Below are 26,117 nucleotides of genomic sequence, written 5' to 3'. Positions count from 1 at the left end.
CAACCTGAATCGGTAACCAGCAAAAAAAGTTAATCAAAAGCTAAGTAGGCCTTTTGTGCCACCCGAGGACATATTTTTACATTAATGTACAATAGGTAGAGTTCATATTTCTTGTGATATTTTCCATTAAAATTTTATATCAATAATCTCGATGTACTTCACTGAATAGAAACTTTTCCAAACACACAATGTTAAAAATGACTTGTTTGGCCATGAGACACAGATGAATTTCATTGTAATCATTGTCAGGTAGGACTCAAGCATGGACCTATAAAAAGCAATCATTGTGATCATAGCGGGAAAATCCATTGAAGGCTGTGGTGTATAAACATCTCTGCTGGCTGCCGGCTACCAGCCATGGAGGGAAAATTGGCAATACATGTGGATTCCTTTACTTTTTACCTTGCAAACCCTCCTCCATTAAACATCCACATACATGTTTTCACTCCTCAGCTTGGGACGTAATTGACTTCAGTATGTCGCGTACGTGTCCTCAACTTCAAACTGTAGATATTATCCGCTATGGCTTCAGCCCTGTTTACAGCTCATCACAACCCAAATAGAGGAAACTGCTTCTTATCTTTTACTCCTCACCACCCAGCTTGTTGCTGTTACCATTTTTTCTTATTTATATACATTTCCATGCCCATACAGTATAAATCTGCCAGTGTCTATCTTAGTTTAACTCTAGAAACTCTGCAGATGGATAAGTGTACTATAAGGAGTCTTTTTTTTCTTTCCCCTTTTCAATAAATGCCTTTGAAACAAGCCACAATCGATGAAATTCACCAGAGTATTGAAATTAATTAACAATATATTACTTTAATAATCCCTGCAAACATTTTTGTTAAGAAATAATTAAGCTTCATCATTGTTTTTGTCAAACTTGGGCAAATATATTTGTTTTAATTAGGAAATGTTAAATATTTAATACAAAAATGGGTTGAGGTAAAGGTTTGAAGAAAATATGTAAATAAAGTACGAGCTATCCACTTTACCTGAATATTTTAAACGTGGAGTGCTTCTTTTTCTGCAATAGGCATAGAAATGAGTGGAAAATTCTACAATCTCAGAATAATAGTTTCCTCTGAGGTTATTTGTTTAACTTAAGTAAATTGAGATATTGTTGTTGTTTTTTTCTTGATGTGTATCCAAGTAATTTTTGGTATTTAATTTTATCATTGTTGTTCTATTATTTTGATCCAACTCTTTTTGTGCCAATCAGGTGTCATCATTGTGCATGGTGCAGCGGTTACAGGTTTGACATCAGCTCATTAGTGTTCTCCAGCTTTGTCTTTCCACAGGTTCAACCCCCCGCTGTCAGGATTTCGTTAGGTCAGAGGGCCATGACCGCTAGAGACAAAGGTGTATTGTTGAATTCTGATTAATTAATGAAATGTCACATAGCAGCACCTGTTCCCACAAAGAAAACACAGCAAAGTATGTATTTGTTATCAATTTTTTTTCTGTGCTTTCTGTTTCCCTGAAGCATTGTGATGGAAATCTCATTTACGTTAGTACAAAAAAAAGGAAGATCGAGGCTGTTTGAGTTGATGAATGAGCTTTGGGAGTCTGGGATTAGATTTTTTTGCTATTAGTAAAAATGCATTGGCACCCGTCAAGTTGAATACAATGTGTTCTGTGATGCTGATTTAGCTTTGCTTTTATTCAATTCCAAAGTTCTGGAAAGAAAAGTTCATGTGTGGTGGGTGCTACTAAACCATGAAACTTAAAGCTAAAATGTAATAGTTTGCACCTTATCTTGTATTTGGCAGACTGTTTTGATTTACATGATAGATGTTGAAATCTCTGGCGGCTCTCTGAGAGTGACTCACTCTGTAATGGATAATAGTAAAATATATCATTTATATTTTTAAACATGTAGGTTATTACTTTTAGATTTCAGATTGTCCAGGAGTAGCATTTTTTCTACTTTATTTGTGACCTTTGATACCAGTACCACTCCAGGTTGTAGGTTGTAATGGCACATACATATACTCATTAACATGAATATGAATATTTTCATATGTGCTGTCCCTTATTAAATACATCAAATATTCAAATTCTCAAATAAAGAATATAGCTTAGTTCAACTCTGTCAAACGAGCATTGATTATTTAGAATTGTTGTTGCACAGGAGGTAAGGGAGACTCAAAAAAGGATTTTTGAATGTATTTATTATTCAAAAATAGCTGTGAATCTGTTGCAGTCACATTAGCAGATAAACATTGAGGGCTAAAAGTGAGACCAACAAGTTCCCCCTGGAGCGCTCCCAATTAACACTTCATCTTTTTCAGAGTGGAAGGACGTGCACTTCAACACCAACAGCTTCGTGACATGTTTATCGAGGGATTACAGTCAAAAAGGAAAGTAATTTACATTGATGCTTTAATGCAGTGCTTCTCAAATAGTAGTGGGGTGCATCCCACCAAGGATTGGTTTGGTTAGGGGGGTGCAAAGCAATGCCTGAAACCATCTGATTTAGAAAAAAAAACATACTTTGTAATTGCACATTGCCTCAGTGGATGACAGTGACGTGCTCACTAAAGCAAACAGTACAACTGGGGTGGGAAAACTATTCCACAAAGGGTCGTAGTGGGTAAGGGTTTTCATTCTAAAGTTCTAAACCATCAAGAGGAAACCTTTTGACCAATCTGGCATTTTACAAGTGCAATCAGTGTATTGCAGTCAGCTGCTTCTTGTTTTTTGCAGGAATCTCATTGGTCAAAGTGTCTCTGCTGGATTGGTTGGAACAAAAAGTTGCACCACAATGGCTTTGAGTACAAGATTATTAGAAGACATCAGGAACAAAAAGATGATGCATAATAAGGTACAATACTCTTCTTCTTTTCTTGAGTTTTAACAAGGATGCAATCTTATACAGAGGTGTACTGAATTTAAAACTATAACATACTATTTACAGCTCTGAAAAGTATTTGGGCCAAATCGGTTAAGGATATAGTAGTTTAAAATTAATGTGTTGTGATTATTAAGTCAGGTGAGTGGATGTTTACACTGTGAGGCGCCTCCAGTTTAAGTCAGCACCAATTAAAAAAAATAATTGGACATTGTGAGAAATTATAAGAAATGTTTGGTAGGATTTGCACATCTCACAAAAGTAAATGTCAGCTCTGGTTAACACACTGCTCAGTTCACCTTGTTGTCTTCATGCTCATGATGTTGATGTTATTTGAGCAGACACCATCTTTGCCACTATTGTCAACAACAACAAAAAAAGCGCTTATCTTCTGCTTGTCTGCTCTGAAACTCTAGGTTTGATGTCTTCTTTTTGAGACAATTGCCTCTTTTTAACATTGCCACGTTATTCACACTGTGATTTATCTCTTAAACAAACAAACACATCCACTTGATGACACTCATTACAACTACATTGGACTTTGATCTGTAAATTACCGGCAGTCAGCCAAGATACGTATAAATAAAAGAATATAAGCCGAGGGTTAAAAGCTTTTAGGAATTAGTTGCAGCTGCATCATATCATTTAATTCCATCATGCTGAAATTCTGAATAAGAAAAAAATATAGACCACTTCCCCGATGAGCCCTCACTCACAATTCCATCCCCTGCAGATGTTAAATGAGGTGTTAATATATTCTAGCTCGAGAAAGAAAAGTGCACTGATGTGATGCCAGTGACAGAATGTACATCAACACAAATATAGTGTGTCAAAGACCTTGGGGCACAATTGGAGACATATTTTTGTGGGTGCCAACTCACATAATGTCAGGTTCTTTTAGTGGAGCAGAACCTTCACGTCTAAAATCAATAACTCACCAACACTTTGTCAGCACTCTTATTTGTGTGTATATTTATTTATACAGGATAATTACTTTTTTATACTTTGATTTAATCAATATTTAGTTGAAGATTTTTTCTGGTTGATCTAATTTGTCAACACTGTGCATAATAAGATCAGCGTCTCCAAATTTTCTGAAGGCCACAGAGAAATATTAGACTAATTGGCATTTCAATACATTTCATTTAGAAAATTGTATTTCTTTTTATTTAATTTTATTATCAGATTTTATTTTTTTCAATCAGGACATGTGGTTGTCCAACTGAATTATCTATAATCATACATATAGACCCACTGGGCAAATCCTTAGCTAAAACAATGGGGTGACACATGGATCCCTTCTCCTTCCCCCCCATTCCTTACCCTTCCGTGTCATTTAATTGATGAACAATAGAGAGTGACGGACATGGTCGCCGTTGCGTAAAAACCTCTCTGACGGATGGGTCACGTCAGGAGTCTGACTTACTGAGTGATCTTCAACATGTCAACCCTCCTTTTGAGTGACAGCCGCCCCTAATTAACCCCCAACCAATACACACACACCTGCTTAGTCCCACATATAGTATTCTTTATTTATTTCATTGTCCTCGTTCCGCAAGAGCAGTTCTTTTGCACATTCACTTTTGAATGAACACATACGATGCATACAGTATTTATATGCGTGTACGGTATCCATTTTTTTGCCGGAATTTCACATGGAATACCCCAGTCTATTTAGCGTACTTCCAGAGTGACGTCTAGTGGGCTGAATTGCATCCTGCCTGGCTTGCATGTTGTTTCATTCCCTCAAGGGCCTCATCACGTGCATGGCCGCTCTTTGACCTTAATCAAACAATGGCTTTACCTCATGCGTGACATCATATGCAACGGATTGTCCTGTTAAAAGGACATTTGTCTTTTAAAACTATAAATGCAATTTTTTTTTGGTAGGGATTGTTTACCAAATATGCTCAGTTAAAATTACAATTGGGTATCAAATAGTCTAAAAGTGTGCAGGTATGGAATTCATTTTAACAAAAAAAAATATTCTGAAGAAGACCAGCAGATGGGGCCAGACCCTTCAAAAACAGCCAACATTTTATTAATATTAATAAAATATATTTTTATTTATGCCAAATTTAGAATTCAGTTTATGTTCAGTTTATTTTTATTGTAATCATATAATGATATCAAAACTCATAATTATTACAAAAATGTGATTTTTATTTATTTCTTTCCTGAATATTTTGCACATAATTGTCAGATTTATTGTCATACTAGATTAGTAGTACAAGAATTTCAATTGTTATTCACTTAGTCAGCAATTTTGTCATCATAAAATGAGCAAAACAACAAAAATAGTGAAGGGTATATTTTAAGATTTATTAAACACTCAACCCTAAGTGAAGGTAGAAATTTAGCTGGTCCTCGACTGTGGGTTGTTACCAAAAGAACAAAAGCCTAAATGCACACAATCGACCAAAATGAGTTTCCGCCGCAGGTTGACCAGGCTCCTCCTTGGAGATAGGATGAGAAGCTCAGTCATTCTGGGAGAGGCTTAGAGTGGATATGCAGCTCGTCTGCATCTAGAGGAGTGAGATAAGGTGGCTCAGACATCTAATTAGGATGCCTCCCGGAACATCCCAGTTTAAGTGTTCAGGGCACGTGGATAAAGTGGCTGAGGAGATATAAGTGTAGTTGTCACTGCTAAAGCTGCTCCCTTATGACCCGATGAATAAAATTAAGCAATGATATAAATGCAGGGTGTATTAATAGGTTTGACAGAAACTATTAACAAAAGTAAAAACAATTATCTGGGATTCTACGTTTTTGCCACTTTTAAGGGCTGAAGGAGTTCAGTTGTGATTTATCACAATTATATCCCATTGACAAATCATATGAAACAATTAGTTTTATACTGGCCGAAGGCTGTGATGAAAAAAAAAGTCATGCTCTCTACTCTAGGACAGAAAGATAAACATCCCTAGAGTACTAATGAAGATGGTGTCCACAAATATGTGAAGAAAAAGTAAAAAAAAAATAAGAGACGAATCCTCATTGGGATGTTTGAATGGAAAAAAATATGGATGCACTTGTCGTATAGCAGCTATGTTAACTGACCTGGTCCAATAGCAGTCACTTCTTCCTATCATGAATAAATATATCTAGAATGAAGTATGCTATGTTTTCAATGGGAAAGCTGACTACTGAACAAAAATGTATTCTGGGATTTCTCATCTTTGGTAAATGCATGTATTCAGTGAAATAACAAGCAAGTTATATTACCTTGTAGTTCCTTGAAAGGATTTGTAACATATCAAATATTGCTCATACTCCAATCAAGATGGAGATAGTACAATAGAAGAAGAACTTGCCTCAGTCATTCATAGAGATCTAAATCGGCTCTTAATTTTTTCTAAGACATAAAAGGGGAATACAGTTTTCTTATTAAAGCAGTCAATAACAACGTCAGTCCCTTTTGTCAAACAGACCACGTAATGATGGGCTAAGCATGGTAGACAAAAATAGAAACAACATATCAGTTTGTTTGGAGGCCTGTCTTTGAATGCATGAAACAAAACATTCTGTTTTCATCAAAAACTCATCTTTTTTAATATTTATTTTTCAAATAACTCCATTGATCTTAGTGCCAGCTGTGCGTCATTTGGTCCCTGTGCCACATATTTAAAAAATATATTTTCATATTGTATTCATATACTATTTGCTGTTTAATATTAAAATATATTCATACTTTACCTTGAAGTTGGTAGGGCAAACTGTTGAGGGTTTACCCCGCCTGCCTATAGCTAGCTGTGTTTGTGCTGATAAGCGCTTCAGAAGATGAATAAAATAAAAACTCATTAAATACTTTTTCCCAAGTCACTTACAGACACAGCACTATGATTGAGAGATGCCTGTGGTCGACCAATGGGCTAGACTTCAGCTTATTTGTGAGCCAAATGAATACAAGAAAATTTAACATCATCTCATTTTCTGAACAGCTTTATTATCCTCAGTAAGATGGGAGGGGTGCTGGAGCCTATCCCAGCTGATTTTGGATCAGAAGCGGGGGACCTGAATTGGTCACCAGCCAATCTCAGAAATTGAACGTCTAAACATTCCAAGTCTCCTTTCTTTGTCTAAACTCACATGCACACGTCCTCACACCCACAGACACCTACACAAACACAACGTGGTTTAGAGCAATTTCACTTGACTAGGGCTGTTGTCATAGCTACATTAAAGTACTTTTCTTCAAGTTAGGTTCACAAAATGAAAAGGCAGTGAGTGGACTGCTGTCAACATATTAATATGTTCAAAGAGAGGCCTTCAGACACCATCCAAGAACGCTTCTCAAGTGTAGCCATGGAGACCTCTGATGTCATCTCGTTATTTTTTTTTTTTTGTCTCAGAAGAGCAAATTCCCTAACACACCTGCTAACTTTCATATTCTCTACACGTGCACTTCTAACGTTTAGAAAGAAATGTTCAACTGAAGCAGCAGTAGCAAACCCCTTAGGATACAACAAATATAAACATCCGGTAAAATTGATGTAGTAGTAGTTGCAATTTCTGTTCCTTATTTTTTTTGCAGTAGCATCCCACAAATCTCTTCTCGAATTACTCATTTCATTTCAAGCAATAGATCCATAGATTCCAAACCCAGAACTGTGAGGCTGACGTGCAAAACACTCATCCGCCATTGACTCAAAGTAGATAGGAATATATTCCTAGTGATTTATTATTATGTGTTTGAGTTGTACATTAACCTTCATTTCAACAAAAGAGCCAATTTGATTGAAAACTATTTTCAAGGGGTACTGGATAAGAGGCAGCTAAAAATGAAAATACAATACTCTACACATTGTCTCTCATTCTTTAGTTTCTACCTAGCCCTTGAAGAGTTTTATCTCTTTCAAGCATTGGCACTTCTGTCCTTGGAAGTGCATAAATGATGCTGGTGCTGTCATGTTGCGTTAGAATAATCTCATAATATTGCAAAAGCAGCCGAATCTTTAATATTGTTGCAATATGACAATCATTTATCATACATTGGCTTTTGCAACATAGAACACTTGCTATGCATTTAATAGAAATGCTTTAATTTATCAATTAATTTATTAAGAATGTTCTTTAATATTTACACGTGGTTGGAAAGTACTAGTTCATCACAATGTTCCTAAGCGACGATAAACTAAAATGTCCATGTGCTTTGTTCGTGTGTAATACACTCCCCGAATATTCCACTCACATATACACACATAGAAGACCAATCTCTGTCGCCTAAACTGCTTGTGTTCACCCCTCCCTTGAGTTAGTATTTGGATGCCATGTAAAATAGAGCCTTTTGATGATCATGATGATGAATGATTCAGAACTCCTCATCAGACAAGAGTCTCTTCTTTCTTATTTGGGTATGTTTATATGGGTGTCTGAAAGAGAAACCTGACAATTATGCTTGATCAAACTCTCCACTAGCAACCCTTTGCTATTACGATGATGAAGATGTGGTGTTTCATATCTCTTTGTGGTTATTGACTGGTTGCCAAGTAAGCATATGGCTTTTCACTTCTCTTTACCACATAATATGACAGGTTTGTGTTAAGATGCAGTTGGTGTTGTCCTATCAACATATAATTAAAATAACAAGATCATGATCACTCAATGCCAGCCTCCTAATTCATTATTCTCGTGACCGGAATTTGTGATCTATTTTTTTTTCATGTACTATCAAAAAAAAAAAAAGCCCACATAAAGTGGTCCATGCACCAATGTTGAAAATCCCTGCTCTATCTAATCAACATTGCCTCTGCTACTTGATGCCAAATGTACTTCAGTTTGTTATAAGATATGATAATCAACAATCACTACCTCACGGGAGGCATTAATGAGTCATGCATTCATTTGTTAAATCTTCCTCAGGCATTGGCAACATGTTACACTTGGTTTCAGGCATTCATCATCTATTTTCAATGGCACAATCATGTTTAATTACACGGAGGAATACACGAAAGCAGCAAGTAACATCTTCTCCTTTTCCTTCCTATTCCTTCCTCTTCCTCAGCAATGTTTTCGCCAGGCGCTGAAGAGGCCCAGATGTACCCCCTGAGGGTAGCCTTGGCTCTGGCCCTGACAGCTGTAAATGTGGTGTGGAGACCACATCTGCTGAGAAAAGTGAAGGACTGTGGCAAAACTGAGGTAAGAGAACTTGGTATGCATTGAAATGACTACAAAACATTAAAAGTAATAACCTGTAAAGGAAGAAAACGTAATGTTTGTATGAATTTGTCTGTCATTGCTACTATACAGTAGAAATAGAAAGAAGCAAAAAGGAGTGTTAAAAGAAATACTAGCAATTTGCCATTCAGGAATGCAATCCATGACATGCAGAGATCTCCAATTTTTAGGGCCTACAAAGATATTGGATATTTGAAACAAAACAATCAAGTACCCTCACATCAGTACTAAATCAAAGACTCCATCATCACTGCAGGGGCTTCACTTCTTGTTTTTGGTCAATGCTTCTCACATTTTGTTTTTCTCTTCAGTAATACTTCTATTGTCAAGAAGGATATGTCACTAATCCCTTGCAGGCATACTCAATTCCCTATTCATCATGGAGTTTTGAAATAATTCTTCAAGCATGGATTTAGGTTTACACACTTTAGTTGAATGCAGTAACATTAATATGTCATTCAGTGGCTAAATTGTTAGAGTATGCTACTTAAACATGAATATAAAATGGACTATAAGAATTTTCTTTCACGTATTAAAAGTTTTACAGTGGAATTGACCATTTTAGTTCAAAGCAAGCTATAAAATATTCAAATGAGAGCATATGATTGTCATAATTTAAACCACCCTGCTACCCTCATCCCATGAAAACATGAAATCATTCTACCATGCTCTTCTGTAGTTGGCTTTTCTTAAGGTATTTTTTTCCTCTAAGCTATACAGATTATAGAAAACATTCATGATAAACTTGATTTATTGTGGCCTCATTCACAATACCCTTGCATTTAAACAGGGGGGTATAGACCTTTTTATATCTGTTGTATGACCATCAATGTCACATGATCCAAATACTTTTGATCCCTTCAAAATAGGGGTACTCAAACATGAAATCATTCTACCAACCCTTCCACCGTTTTTTTGAGTTTATTCCAATTGAAGCTTAAAATATGCACATAGATCATATTTGTTTCATTGCAATGCACTCACAAATTCATTTGTGGTAGTTATTAAATGCATATTCATCTCTATTGTTTGAATCATCCTAACTCTGTTCCAACAGACAGTCTATTTTTTTTGGCTTAGTTCTTGTCTCGATCATGACTTGCATGACAATGAAGTTAAAGTCCAAGAAGATTTGTATCTTCAAATTAATGACTGTGCTATATACTGACATAGTGTATGTTTAGCATTTCGGTCTCACAGTTCGGCGGTCTGGTGTTTCAAGACGCATATATAATTAATGATTCCCTTTTTTTTTTACTATCTACTTTTCCAAACACATGCTTGCCGGATTAATTGAAGACTCTATATTCTCCCTAGGTTAGAACATGAAATAGTTCTTTATATTTGCCCAGTGATTTACTGGTTATCAATGATAAACTGAGCCTCTTGTCAAAAGTGAGATTGAGTTACCTCCATCTGAAATGAGTATTTTTATGACACATTGTACAAAAAAAAGCAACATTTCCCATAAGTATAAATGTAATATCTTTGTTTTTTTCCCCAATGTGGCCTAATTTACCCACAAACCGGCAAGAATATTTTAAGGATAAGCATCTAATTAGGGTGATGTTTCTCAAATCCCCAAAACACCCAAAAGAGAGAGAGCACGAGTTGTGTTTATGTTAATAAACAGAAATTATTCACTTTAATGAGTAAGTACACGAGTCAGTACTTGTTTAAATTTGTCATTGATTTTCAACAAACATTATCCAATCACAAAGATGCAACGCTGTAGCTTCACAGTACTGATACAAAAGTCACACAAGGAAACATACAATGAGTCATAGTTTACGTGCTGATTGTCTTTAGGAGGTTTAGTGTTGTGTGACTAATTGGCAAATATGCAGAAAGAGGTGATGTGGTGATCTCAATGGTCCTGGGCAGGGGTAGGAACCTACCGATATGATCTGCAAGACCATTTCATTTGGTTAGCCATGCACTGAAAATAAGATAAAGCTACAAGCAATGATGAACAGGGCCTCGGCATTTTCTTCCTTCCAAAAATTCATTCAACCTTGACTTTGTTGCTTCGTTGCTTCACAGCTCATTTCCAAATGTGTGGCATTTGTTTCCTTTCCTATGCTTCCTCTTACATCCCAAAACACTCCTGCTAAATTGTCCCAGAATAGTTGCTCAAAACGAGATGAAGTTCTGTTCAGATTCTGAAAAGTGTTCTGAATTAATTGGCTTGGCTGAAAATGTTTGAAAATTTGTGCTATCCATGTGTAATTTGGGTCAAATTAGTTGCTCCTGAAAACAAAGTGGCCTCTTTTTCAAGTTAATAGTCAATTTCAGTCATTCTATTAATTCAAGACTAACATTAGAGTATCAGGAACCATATTTTTACTCTTTCCCGTGGGACTGAGTGCGCTTTATTGATCCCCAAATCACAATTTCACCAGTTTACATGCACTGGGGAGGCCTTTTGAGACCCTCCATAAAGGCGAATTATTTGTGTAAAGAACATCAAAGAGTACGTAATCCAAAATTGGCCATGACGCTCCTCCTTCTTCGCTATAATTCAAAATCACTAACAGATTTGTCTGGAAGTTGCACCTGTTCATCCCGAGATGACTTGAAAAATGTAAAAGTGCTGTTTTCACCTCACATAGCAGACAGTACATTAGGCGGCACCAAATGTCTTTGAGTGGACGCCACAACAGCCATAGCATGACAAACACACGCACATCAACACACACATACACACGTTTGAAACAAAACCTGTGCAGGTCACCAATAGTAAGAGGCTGTTGTTGAGAAGGCGGTGGTCCTCATTCTCAGTGCATTCCCACCAAGTCTTTCAAGTTTTGGTGCTTCTCAGCTCAGTGCGCTGCATTGCAGAGTTCTCCACAAAATGGACAACAGTCCCATGCGTGTATTTTACGAGTATATGGACCAGTAGATGATGTTGAAGAGAATATAAGCGCCGGGAAAGACCACTCGCGAGTATTTGTCTATGGCGTGCGTATCGATCCATATGTTCACATAGCCCCTGGAGGGCTTGACTTGGCCGGTTAGCTGAGGATCGTTTAGGGCCACCTGAGCCAGAATCCGATCCTGACGTCCACCGTTTTCCGGCATGCAGTAGTTCCCTGTGGTGTTGACGTCCATTGTGCCATAGCCGGTGATCTGTGGGTCGATCATCATGTCATCCGGGTTTCCGATGCCACACGTGCAGGGCAACTGAGCATATACATAAAAAATAAAAGGGAAAATAGTTTGTTAATTTTGGAACTTTGTGATTGTTTGGCCACAAATTCAATTTGTCCCATTGCTTGTTGCCCATGGTTGCTTGGGATGCGGTCTAGCACCCTTGGCAAACCCTTGTGGTCCAGAAAATAAATGAAGATTGTCGCTAGATCTATAAATAACTGGTAATATTATTGAAGTGATTTAGTTTCAAAAATCTTTCTCGGGGGTGTGTGGGTGATTTTGGCTCCATATGCTTTGGCATTTGCCAAATGAAATATATTAATATGGGTAAGCTTCAACCCCACACCGATTTTCCATAGCCCTGAGAGAGGCTTACACTGATGCAATTTAGAGAATAGTCACTGCAAATTAACATCACATATTATTCCTTCTGGTGTGTGCCGGTTTACAATTCCCTTCACGTTGTGCAATGACTGATTGTTCAACTGGCACTTTTCACTTTAATTTGTTTTAAAGCCATAGGAAATAGTTAGATTTGACTCATTTGTAGCATAGTCAAAACATAGAATCTTAATTCACCATACAAGATCTCCTCTGTTTACAAACTTGATTTATATACTCAAAACTAGTTTGTGAAACATAAAGGGATTATTTTGAATATGAGCATTATAATCTGTTTTGCCTGCGCCAGTTTTTCAGCAATTTTGCATCTATTACTAGTGTTGGAATTAATTTGGACCAGTCAATGAAACCCTAATATTATATATATAAGTATTGAGAACGCTATTCAACCATCCATTTCATATTTATAATTTCCTTCTTTGGTCTCAGTAGAAAAGAGAATTTTCCTTCAGGCAACTGGCATGTTTTTTTTAAAGGTGTTCCCAGAGGATTAAGGAAGCTCGCTCCACTGATTTGAAAGGATAACAAGTTGCACGTTCTCATTGCCTTTAATAAATCACCTTTTGGGAACGCTTCTGTTAGTTCAAGGCCTTCAAACATGATCACAATGCAAATATTTTAATCTTCCCCCCCATAATTTGTCTGCTCAAGTGCAGTGCAGCAGATAATCACTGTAGGAGACAATTTGAAAGTACATTTTTCAACATCTCCCTGGTTAACCGCTCCAACAACAATCCAAATGTTGAAAAAGAAGATCAGCACTTACTCTCTCTCTTAGCTTCCTCTCTTTTCGCTCTTGCACTGTAGAAAGGTAGTTGACAGCAGCATACTCAATCACCGACAAGAAGACAAAGACAAAGCTGACCCAAAGGTAAATGTCCACCGCCTTGATGTAGGACACCCGTGGCATAGAAGCGTTGACTCCAGTGATAATAGTCGACATGGTCAGCACAGTAGTGATGCCTGTCATGGGAAACGCACATGCATTCATTAATTTTCTGACCCACTTATCCCAACACGGGTTGCAGAGGGTGCTGGAGCCAATGGGGAACCAGGCAGGGGACAACTTGAACTGGTAGCCAGCCAATCGCAGGGCACAAGTAGATGGAAAACCACTCATGCTCACACTCATACCTATGGCCAATTTATCATGTTCAAGCAGCCTAAAAAGCATGTTTTTGGCATGTGGGAGGAAATCAGCGTATCATACCGAGAAAACACATGCAAGCCTCGGGAGAACATGCAAACTCCACACAGTGAAGACATTGAAACATGGACCCTAGAACAAAGCTCGATGCGGGAAGCACTCAGCCACCAGAACGCCGAAACGTACATATATTTAAAAAAAAACAAAAAACATATTTATGTTCAATAAAACATCCAAACAGAAAACAACAGTGAGTGGCCTGATATGCGATTATTTGGGTAGTTGTGCTACAGAGGAAGGTCAGACAGTAAGCATGCATGTAGGACATGAGTTTGCCTCCAGCTGTTCTCTTTACTGTGCCTCCAGCCTCAGATTTTTCCATTAGGATATAAACAGCTTTTTATTTTTAGTGCTGAAATGGGAAAACGTTCATTTAACATCAACCTTTAGTTTTTACAAGCAGCCAAATACTCAACATTTTCCATAGTTTACTACACCAGTCTTTACCAAACTACTAAATATGCATTTTTGTATCAAAACTATGAAAAAAAACAAGTTTCTTTTCAGCAGTTTACATAGAAAAATGACTTGTGCACTGCAAGATGAGGATGACCTCCTGGCTCGATGCACAATACGGCTGTGTTAGAGTGAATGTTTTCTTCGAGTATAAATATTAAAGGAATGCTGGGGCTTTTTGGCCCCAGGAAGTTTTAGAAAATCTTTACCCCCTGACCGAAAACGTCTTTCTCGACACAAATGCGAACCCCACTGAAGCAAGAATGTGAAGTGAATAAATATTTGATTTTTCTCTAAAAAAGAAATAGCGAAGCTTGATGTAAGCGAAAAGCGATTGTTTTTCGTGTCTACACGATGTATCAAAGTGACCACAGGCATCGCCAATGCCCACAGGCTTACCACCTAAACACCCAAAGCAAAGAGTACGTATATTTAAATGAGCTCCAGTCAGCTGCATATTAAGAAGAAACCACAGATCAACAGAAGAGCCCCAAAGGAGCAATTAAGTAACTAGAAAAATGACCTTCTGGATAGTTTCTACGCATTGATTGTTAAAACCTGGTAAAATTTAGCATCCGAGGTTATGAAAAAAATCCATAATATAAACAAATAGAACTTGAGTCTCTTTAAGGATGTACTTAACCGTGGTGATTATGGAATTTAAAGAATATAATTGTTGAATAATCGTATTAATGCAATTAAGACTATATGGAGTATAATCCTTGGAGGACGATGTTTTTTTTTGAGTCTAATAAGTGGCTGTGTTAACAAAACCAACTTGATAAGCCATAGGACCTTTCTCTGCTACTCCCCTGGGCAACATTATTCTGCTTAAGAAGTTGCTGCCATGGAAACTGAAATTTAGGTGCCTTAGATTCTACCATCTCATTAAAAATAATAACATATCATTTTGAGTCTATTTAAACAAAGGTCAAATCTGAACTATATATTTTCTTTAAAAAATATATCATTTTAAATGCATTCTCTCTACCCCGAGAAGCCTTTTTTGTTCAAGACACAATGAATTACCACAAGTAAAACATACCCAATGTTAGTTACTATTAGGTATGGTCACATCAATGAAAACACAAGAAGAAACTAAATGTCTATCCCTCACAATTTATCCAAGCATCTAAATAATTTGAAAACCTTGTATAAGCAATACAAGAACTGTCACTGCATCCCAGGATTATCTTTTTTTTTTTAAATACATAAGTACATATATTTGGTTTAAAACGTGGCAGACTTCGGAAATGGAAAACACAGTTTGTGATATCATTGCATTTTTTTTCCCGACCCTGTGCAAATGGAGAAATCTTATGATACTTACTTGGATAATCAGATTGTAAGGGCATATTTGATTTGGTATTTGAGGATATAAAATGATATATTCACCAGCCTAAAAGCTTCAGGTTCATTTTCCCAAGGTTGGAGTATCAATTGGCCATTTGTAATAGTATTGCTGTCTGTACTTGTCATTTTAGTTGCTATAAAACGGCTAATTTGTTAATATAATCTGAACGAGCAGCATCATTTCTTAAGGATAAAGTACTTTTATGTGTGGATCAAGGTTGCAAAGAGGCCTTGTAGGCGGTGTTTTCTTTGAAAAATGTCCTCTGTGAATTTCTAAAGATGTATTATGCAAAAAAAAAAAAACCTGAAAGGGTAACTCGTAGAGAAGTCTAAAATTGGGAACTTACCTAGCGGGACTCTGGCAGGTACTGCCCTGCGGTCGATCCAAAAGGAAACCCAAGACAACATGACCATTAGTGTAGCAGGGAAGTAAGTCTGCAGCAGGAAGAAGAAGATGTGCCGCCGCAGGGTAAAGTGGATGTACAAGCGGTTATACCAGCCTAGGAAGGACAAACATACACACATACGCACACAGTCATGTGTACAAGCAGATGATAGGACATGAAACTACTTAAAGAAAAGGTTCATGCTATTTCTGGCAAGGAAAGATAGCGAGCAAAATCCTTTCAACACTTCAGAGGCTTCCGCGAGCTGGGAAGTGATGGGTGGTTGGAAAACTGCCGTAGGGCCTTCAAAGCGCCGCACAAGTTGTTCGAAGTCTTTGGAATCATTCGGTGTCAGTGTGAAATTTAAATAGTAGCACACGTTACACAGTGGGCTGTGCAGAAAAATGCAGTTTTCATTTAGTTGACATTTGCTCCAGGAGCCTCTCCCACTCTGGGGATCAGTGTGGGAGAGAATCCGAAAGCGCCGAAGAGCTGAACTGGAATTCTCATGTGATTTCAAGACGCTCGTATTTGGCAGGGACACACTGCTGGACGGAGAAGATTACCTGTACTGCTGTAGAAAGCCAGTTTGGTGGTGGTGTGAAATTTCTGGATGAGGAACTGAGAAAGGGATATTCTGTCATCCGTGTTGAGAGATTCATTGCCTTTCTTCCAATAAAGCATCAGGTCGTCGTCAGTGTAGGCATCTATGGGAAGGGGGAACAAGCCAAATCATGACAATAGGCTACCCACACCCTGAAGGACATACACAACCTTACTCAAAAGTTTTAAGACTCTTTCTCATTCAGCCGAAGGCTAAAAAGTCCCAAAACCTTTGACGCTGATCATACATCCAAGATAGAAAAATATTATGTGCATTACATGAAAAACACATGGTTCAAAGATGACTTTTTAAAACCTGCCTGCAGCTACCATGGTTACTGCTTTGTCAACAGTAATGTGGACCAGGCATTTATTTGCAGTGTTTACACTCGGAGTATTATATTAATAAATGTGACATGAGATACTGTTATGTTATGCATAATACATAACCTGAGTTTGTATGAATAAATTGAAAATGTGCCTCAATTGCAATAGATCTAGTAGGTCTTAAGTTTATAAAATATAAAATGTGCCACCGCTAACTGAACATGACTTATCGCTCAACATAAAATGTATTCTCACGCTGCTCTGGAAATTACGCACTGTAGGGAACATCCGACTGTCACATTGGAAGACTGTTGTACATTTCTAGGGCATGACAATAATAATATACTTGCAGAGTTATACACTAGAAATTGTTGAAAGCATAAATTATTTGCATTTACAAATGGAGCAGCCGTTTGAAACGCATAGTCAATATTTCAACAAGTATCCAGTATGCCTATTTGATAGAATACACTATATTTCAGATATTGTATTAAGTGGTATTATATGCTGCAGTGAACAAAAAAAAAGAAGAGTGGTATTGTTCTTTTTTCATGTGAACATAGCTCTTGAGAGACTGATGTTAAGATGTGAAACATGTGAAATGCAAGATGATGAATCCACTCACAGCTTTCGATCTCTAGAGAGCACGTCTGGGTGTCTAGTGGGAAGCGGCTGAGGTCCATGTTGCACATGGCGGTGACTGTGACTCTAATTTCCCCACAAAAACAAAACAAAAAAAATAATTGTGAGCATCAGTAACATTGTGTTCTTTTAGTATATTTAGCTGCCTTAATGACCACTATTATCCTTTACTGAGTGTATTATGAATCACTCCTACACTGTCCTACAATAAAGTGGAAAATATCCCATTTAATATATTGTACTGAGTACAGTAATTTCAGATCGCAGTTGCCCTTGCCTAACCTTTTCCTCTAAAGTTTGCATTTATCTGGCTGTTTGCATTAATTATTCATCCTATTCAAACACAAGTGATCCAAGAAAGAGCACTTTTTTCCCTTGACATTTTTTTTTCGCTTTCACACAAACAACATATAAATAATTCAGACTCTTTGTCTAGGAAATTGCAGATATGACAGATGGAGAGCATTGTTTCTTTTTCAGCATAAACTTAGAAGTACGCCCTTTTGCCTTCTCGCTAGAAAACTTATTTAAAAAAAACTCAATCACCCTGCACTGCATCATCCTATTACGTTATGTTTCAAATGTATCGGCACTCTCATGGTGCTAATAAGGTCAGCAGTAGCCTTAGTGTGATGCCGGATGAAATACAGCCAAAATAATAAATTGCGGTATATTGTGGACATAGGTCACAAACCTACAATGAAATGTCTGGTATTTTCTGTAATTACCTAAGGCTGTACAGGACGTTGCCATCGGGATAAACCCTCAGCATTACATTGTCAGTGGTGGTGTCATGGATGAAAGAGCGCTTAGAGTGGACGAAGAACATGTCCGGAACCCAAATCTTCTTCACCAGGCGACTGTCAAAGGTCATGCTTTGATTATTGGTGCTGGGGAATGACAATCGCTCATCCTTCCAGTAGTGACGAAGATAGAGTGTCATGGTGAAGTCCTATTGGGAAAGGAAATTAAATACTGCACATCTAATGAGGCTAAATATGAGAATCGATTCAAAATGATAAGAAAGAGAATATCCTCTTTTTTTTACTTCCAATTGTAAAGATGTAAAAGCTACAGATCATTGTTTATTTTTGGCTCACCATATCCACTTCTGAGATGGTGTCCAAACTTTCCACCTGAACATCCACTCCGACTGGAATAGGAGGACCTAAAAAAAATATGGTAGGAGCACTAAATGTAAGCACATTTGTTTTCACACTCACAAACCTGCAAATGGTTATGAGTTAGTCATAAGAACATCAGTCAGTGTAAATGTTTGACATTGCCAATAGGTCTAGCTGGGATTCTAGAGTCCATGTGACCTATTTCTGCTTGGTGACTCCAAAGCATCATCCTGCGGAAGTGCGCAAACACAATTGGGTCGCAATAATGGATGAAAGTAGAGCTTGTGACAGAATAACATACAGCATTCGCAAGCACTTTGATAGGATGTCGGGTGAATGTTCAATACATACTTTTCCAAGTTGTGTTCTGCAAGTGTGCTTATTATTAGGGTGTAGATCAACAACACTGATATTTTGTGTACTTTTTTTTGTGATTGTGATATGTAGAATAACTTACTTAGTGAAAAATACTATAGTTGTTTGTCTTACTTCAGATCAATCTATAGTACATCTGTGAATCAAAATTGTTGCAGTTGGGCACAATGCGACATGAAATCTTTGTAGTACAAAGAAATATTATTTTAAATGTTTTCATTATTTAACAGTGGTGGAACACAACTGCAACATGGAAGTAAAATGGCATCTTGCATTCAGAACCAGAAAACTTTATGTACACGGATGGGGGGGATAATAACAATAATAACAAAAATATAAATTTTAATGCAGACAACACAATGGTTGAAAACAAAATCAAAAATGGGATGCATATTATACATGGTTGCAGTAAAAACATTATTTTGAAGAGTATAATTTTGCAGAAGGGAAAAAAATGAAGAATTACTTATTTCTTCTGATAAATCTCACTGTTTACTAACAACGAGAAAACCACAAGCTTGTGTGATATCCGCTTTTAGTACTTTGCGAGGAATTTCTTGAAAAGCTACAAAGAACTCAGCATTGGCTGCCAAAGCACAACTCGTTTTGACAAGAAAAGGCCAGGAGAAATTCAATTTACAGAACAATTTTAGCCAGTGGAAGTGACAATACAACATGATCATTTTTACACAACCCAAATACATGAGTTCTGAATGCACATGACTTTTCTGACCTCCAAATGCCGGCCTCATCGTGAAATCGTGGTCATCTATTCTGAGAAGCTGCTCGGATTTAGTCATCAGGGATTTTGTCATGTCAGGGCTTCTCTTGTAGATTGGGCTGAGGAAACAAACACAATTTAACTTGACATGGGCCATTTCGCCACTTTTCCCTGATCCACTGGGAAAGAAATCAATTAATAGACTCATTGTTATGCGCATGCAATTACTTGGAATGTGATGGGACAATTTCTAAATGCTGTTGAATCTATTTCCAGTGTAATGGCAAAATCATTTATTCTATAGTGGGCATTTGCATGGGTGTAGTAGCTGAGCTTCAAATTGCTGCTATCTTGTTGTTTTGACAAATAAGCACTTGTTATGGATGCAGTTAGGTGTGTATGTGTGTTCTTGTTGTTTTAAACCAAGGACCATTTTCACACAATCAAATGAATCATCAACAATCATCTGATTGCTATGGAATTTACTATTACATTTTCTGAGTGTGAAAATAATAAATAAATCAATCAAACTACAACCAAGAACATCGTATTTAACCGACCTTCCTGTTTTATGACCCGACCCTCCATCCATCCTTGTTTCTCTTCGGGACCTGATCATTGACATAAAAAAAGAAGAAAAAATCATTATATAGACGTTATTGATAAGAATGACAGCTAGGGCTAGGTCTATCTGAATATCTCCATAGTTTTCATATTGGCTACTGTAGGGTATTCCTGCAATACTGCCGCAGATCGACAATTCATTTTTTTCAACAATTATAGTTCTATCTGTGAGAATACAAACTGAAAAACGATTTTCATTCCAAATGTCCAAATATTTTTCTCGTCTGTATGAAACACGTGGAAATGGCACCTTGAACACAAACCCCAGCTCTATAATTAGGTTGCTGAAAGACATTGTACTATATCCCCCCCCTAGAAAACTTGCTTCGCTCTAGTTGTTCTTTATGAATTTATAGTGGTACATATCTTATTGATGTGTCATGCACAATGAGGAGGGGGTCGGCATAAAAATCACCTTGGGCGAGCACGACGCATTCTGTCCCATTCATATTGAAAAATGTGGATTTAGAATCTCCTATTGTCCGGAGACTCACAAAATCCCATTCGAAGTCTGTGTTTAATTGCACTGAAACTAAACTGCTGAATGAATAATGAAAGTCTTTGCAACAACTAATTGTTACTTATACAGATGGTCTTATTATAACCATATTAAATGTGCAGTAATTCTTAAAAGACACAAGGGATACTGTGCATAAAAAAATCATGACAATATCAACACATGCAAATAAAATCATGACAATATCAACTCATCTAAATAAAAGCATGACAATATCAACACATGCAAATAAAATCATGACAAATCAACACATGCAAATAGTTTTCTTAGTGTGTGAGATTTGGTTTCTCTACTGTCTCTATTAGAGTTGCCCAATTTAGGCTTTATCAACTGTTGGTAGTCATATCTGCAGTTTTCCCCCCACAGTTTCTTGTGTAGTGTTTTTCCCAATACTTGCAAGGTATTTCTTCTGATGCCCCCTATTCCTCCCTCCCATGTGTTCACAAACACACACACCCATACAGCAATAATGCTGCAACCTAGCAAGGCGTTGCAATCCCATTGGGAGTAAATTAGGGCTCAGAATCTTGCTTATAAATTGTCTCCTACTACTTGACATTCATACTCTCTCTCAGTATGTCACCCAACAATTTCGTATAGAATGCAAACAGCTCAATCGATTATTAAAAAATATTTGTTTCCAAAGAAATAATGGAAAAACTCACTGTGTGATGATGTGTCTTTCAGACATAACCCCATTTTGACCTCACATTATAGTATTAGGGTCCCCCCCTTTTTTGTTATTAGTTTATTTTAGCTGACAGTAAATGTTTTGTTCAAACACTGGCCTCTATTTTTTAACTCTTTTATAATTCACTCCACATTGCCTCAGGCCTTAAGTCCAACTGCAGGAAAACAGCCCCATAGCATGATGCAATGTGCTTTTGTATTTGCATGACATTCTGTTGTTGATGTCCAATGTTACATTTTGACTGAACATGGTGTACTTTCTGCAATGATGGCCAGCAATTTCAAACTTGGATTTTAGTAAAATGATCATTAAATGAATTATATTGAGTTCCTTATGTTCTATGGCACTTTATTGTTGAACATTAATTTGAACTCATTTCTTAGGTTTAGCAGCTTGGCGACTTGAGTGGTTATCGCGTCGGCCTCACAGCTATGGGGTCCTGGGTTCAAGTCCAGGTTGGCGAAGGGGTTTCTCCAGGTACTCCCACATTCCAACATGCAAGGTACGCTCTAAATTGTTCATAGGTATGAGTTTCAGCATGAATGGTTGTCTGTCTCCTTGTGAAATGCGATCAGCTGGCCACCAATTCAAGATGTACACGCCTCTGTTCCGAAGTCAGCTGGGATAGGTTCCAGCACCCTCCGCACCCCTACCAAGCATAAAGCTGTTCAGAAAATGAATGAATGAATATCTCTGGCTTAGTTATAAGAGAGCGTACATACATTTATGGCAATATTTATTGCTTTATATCTACTTTCCTCTTGATTTTTCCCCCATCAACTGATTACTAAAGATTATTAGTTAAAGTAATGGTGAAAATAATGGCATTTGAAGAGAAGTCTGGAGAATTATTGTATCTGCTATACAAGATGGGGTTACAGAAATAGACATTTTCTGCCTTCTCTCTTCTCTAAGGGCTTGGATTTTATTCTCAGCCACTTTTCAATCCAAGTTTCAATCACACATAAACATTGGACAACGTGTCCTGGTGTATTTCAAGTTGAATGAAAGCACCCCTTAGCAAAGTCACTCTTCCAGAAGCGTGCCTGTGGTACATGCATGGCTTATCCGGCTTTCGTCAGACCACATGCGGCACGAGAGCAAGAGAGAAAAGATGAATTCCAAACCCCCTAAAATGGATTAATGGAGTAGAGCATGTTGTGGCAGACAGAGACAAATCCCTCTGACAAGCACAGACTCACATAAAGACAACAGTGCAGAAGCAGAAGGAAAGAAAGAAAACGAGAAGGGCGGGAGGGGAAGAAAAAAATAGGGAATAAGCGCAAATCATGGGTGCTAACTGCACCGACCGATGGCCAATGGGTGCCAGTCGTCTGTTTCCATCCAGCAGCTGGTTCCTAATCCTCTTGGCAGAAATGACGTTCCAATCCCCTCTCGGACTGTCATCAGATAACTGCCGACTGCCTGTCTGCACTCCATTTTACCTCGCGGCACTTTCCCCTATGAGCTTCAGCCACAGGGAGCACTAATTGTAGGCCTTTTCCATCTCTCCATAACAACTGCCGTGTCGTCAGATTTAAAAGGCAGAAGTAAACGGGAACAATTGACTTAAAAGTTGTCACTAAAACTTTGTGAGGGTTTTTTTTAGGAATCAATAGTGTTTCCTCCTCCAAACATTCTACCGTGTTATTCAGGCTCCTCGAGGCCAAGAACAGAGTGAAATTTACATAACATTAAACACCCACATTACACAGCATTGGCATGTTTTAGTAATTTCTCACTTCGGAGAGAAGGAGGCGCTTGGCGACGAGAAATGAAAGATGATTTCTAGCATGGGGAGGATTGGAAGATGAATCTCAATCGTAGAAATGCTCCTGGACACATTTTCCAAATCCTGAAGACGCTTGCAGGACAATTAAGAAGGAAAGAAAATATGGTACGATTTCAGCTCTGTGAAAGATGTGTGTTTTTTTATGATTTGCTTCCAGAATGTGACAGAAGTGTGGTGATGAAAACCATGATTTATTTGGATTGGCATGTGATTACAGACTGTCCTCAATTTAGTTTTTGAAGATTCCTGAGGAAATTCTCATTTAGTGTATCCTAAACTTGCATGATTAATTCATAGCGTGACTAAGATAACAAGCCCCTTTACTCAGAAAATACATGCAAATAAAATGAAATGAATTTCCATTAATCACTGTAACAGCTGCACATTGACTTTCAGACTTAGCTTATTTGTGGACGTGAGTGGCATCATCCACACTATGATCGTGACAACTTTCATCCACTCATGAAAGGAGGCTTCCAATGTGATCTTTTTAACTGTGACAGCGTAATACATCAAAGTCCATGTAGAAATTGTGGCTGTTGCACTATAAAAATAAACCTGAGTTGAGGGCTTTGGCGCAAAAAAACAAAAAGACACCTTATTCCTTTAGACATTTTCAGTAAAAAAAAAGGGTACAATTGTAATTAAAACAAAACATTTTTAAAAATCAGACTAAAATGGTATCATAAAATATAATCTCTGCAGTATAGGTATATATGTGTTGAATTTATTGTATTATTCTTCTGGAATAAACAGTTTAATTGTGATATAAGATTTGAGAAGTGGATGTAGGCATCTGCTTTCAATTGCGTTTTCATCCATGACTGCGCTTCTCGTTCTACTCGGCAGCCACCTATCAGATGTGAGATGATTAGCGACAAAATGGTGCACACTGGGAGCCTGAATGACCCGAGGCTCCTTCATTCTGACTGATGATGCTTAGCCGTTTAATGTCTCCACTGATCTCTGAAACAACATCTGGACAAATGATAGTGTATCTAAAGGCAGAAGGATTATATGATATGATAAGCTTTGCTGTCGATAGACTTGTGACTTTTACAAGGGTCTTATCATCCTCAACAGAAACCAATCACAAGTTCATTGCGGCTACAATCTACGAGTGAAATGTGTATTCAATAAGGAAATGAAATATGAAAAGATAGGAACATATACTGTAAATACTCATCTGGTAACACTTCAAACACTCTAGTGCTATATTCACAAAAATGTTTGTCTCATCTCTCTCGCTCAATTTTCTGAAACGCTTTTTCCTCATTAGGGTCGCGGGGGGTGCTCTAACCACTTGTTCCACTGGAATTCCTCACTTGTTCGTTTTTAAACAAATTTTAAATGAATGATGAAAATGAATGTGAAATATGCATCCTCAGCTTCGAAAAGGCATATATTCATCAACTTGATGGATGAATACTTAAAAATGCCATCAATCCAATTATAATGTGTGAAGTGGAAGTATTTTCCTGCGGCACAAGGGTCGTGAGGGTGCTATGGAGCTTCAATCTCAGTAAACTGTGGCAAGTATTTGGGGGACACCCTAAACTGGTTGCCATTCAATTGCAATTACAATAAAACCGTTCACAATCACACTTATACCTAGTGACAATTTAAAGTGTTCAACCAGCTTACAATTAATGTTTTTGGAATGTAGGAGGAACCTGAGTACCCCGCTGACAACTGGTCACCAGTCAGCCATGGGGCAGAAGACCATTCGCACTCACAGTCGTACTGCCACCATCGGGAATTGATGCCGCAAATATATGTATATTCATTCATTCATTTCTTCTTCAATACTGTCCCTCCTCGAAAGTGTTGCGGAGGATGCTGGAGCCTAACCCAGCTGTCTTCGGGCGGAAGGCAGACTACACCCTAGACTGGTCGCCAGTCATTCGTAGGACACACACATATATGAATGCTTATTATCATCTTATCATATATATCTATATAGATATATTTGATAAGATGATAATAAGCATTCAATTATCCAATGTTATAATGGAGGCCAAGATGCTCCCATGTCAAGTTCTTCTGTGTCTCTCCTTTTCTCAGAGGGGCAAAACAACGTCAGCAGTTCATAAATAGATGTCGGGATTTAGGTCTCCCTCGCTCTCCAATCTGCTGTACAAAGGGAGCTAAAAGAAATAAATAAATGAATATAACGGGAGGGGCCAAGAAGCACACAGGTGACACAGGAAAGCTTGTCAATCTAACCTGATGAACTCTTTTCAAGCACACACAACAAAATGCGTTTGTGATTGAAGCAACAAGCAAGCATGTTTATTGGTTTGCCAAATATGTACCTGCTTTGTTTGAAGGTCTCCAGCATGTGACCCCGCGACCGAACCATATTTCCGCCGGCGCCCACCAGACTAACGCAGATGAAGAACACAAGCACAGTATCCACCCGCATGGCTCACATTCCCTGGAGGAAGTATCTCTCTCTCTCTCTTTCTCTCTCTCTCCCTCTCTTGCTCTCGCTCTCTCCTGTCAGTCAGAACGTGCTCCTCTTTTGGGCTCCAACTACTTCCCCAGGCATCCCCTCAGCCAGCGTATGAGCTCCAACGTTGAAAGAGGGTAAAAATCAGCAAGCAAAGCAAAGCAAAGCTACAATGGTTTATTCTACAGCCCGGAAAACATCCTACGTCCTCCGGTGCTTAATCTCCACAGTGGGAAAAGCAATTTTGACTAAACCCAT

At 37.8% G+C, this 26,117-nt stretch overlaps 1 protein-coding gene and 1 long non-coding RNA gene across 2 annotated transcripts; one reads left to right on the top strand and one right to left on the bottom strand.

The window, feature by feature from the left end:
- The first annotated feature begins 2,470 nt into the window (after nt 1-2,470).
- Nucleotides 2,471-22,381, top strand: LOC144206408 (uncharacterized). Its single transcript, XR_013328351.1, has 3 exons — nt 2,471-2,830; nt 8,862-8,995; nt 21,999-22,381. It is a non-coding gene; the product is annotated as an uncharacterized LOC144206408 (long non-coding RNA).
- On the bottom strand, nt 10,613-26,055 carry LOC144206406 (gamma-aminobutyric acid receptor subunit rho-1-like). The gene is made up of 10 exons (XM_077731383.1): nt 25,723-26,055; nt 20,344-20,394; nt 19,796-19,902; nt 18,664-18,731; nt 18,292-18,515; nt 17,547-17,629; nt 16,558-16,698; nt 15,953-16,105; nt 13,356-13,552; nt 10,613-12,217 (listed from the first exon to the last, which is right to left on the bottom strand). The coding sequence occupies exons 1-10, from the start codon at nt 25,830-25,832 to the stop codon at nt 11,915-11,917; spliced, it is 1,437 nt and encodes a 478-aa protein (XP_077587509.1). The 5' UTR covers nt 25,833-26,055; the 3' UTR covers nt 10,613-11,914.
- Between the last annotated feature and the right edge of the window lie 62 nt (nt 26,056-26,117).

This window comes from Stigmatopora nigra, chromosome 13 (assembly GCF_051989575.1).
Source record: "Stigmatopora nigra isolate UIUO_SnigA chromosome 13, RoL_Snig_1.1, whole genome shotgun sequence".
Lineage (NCBI taxonomy): Eukaryota > Metazoa > Chordata > Actinopteri > Syngnathiformes > Syngnathidae > Stigmatopora > Stigmatopora nigra.
Note: the sequence above shows the minus strand (reverse complement) of the source record. Positions and strands in the feature narration are given on the sequence as shown.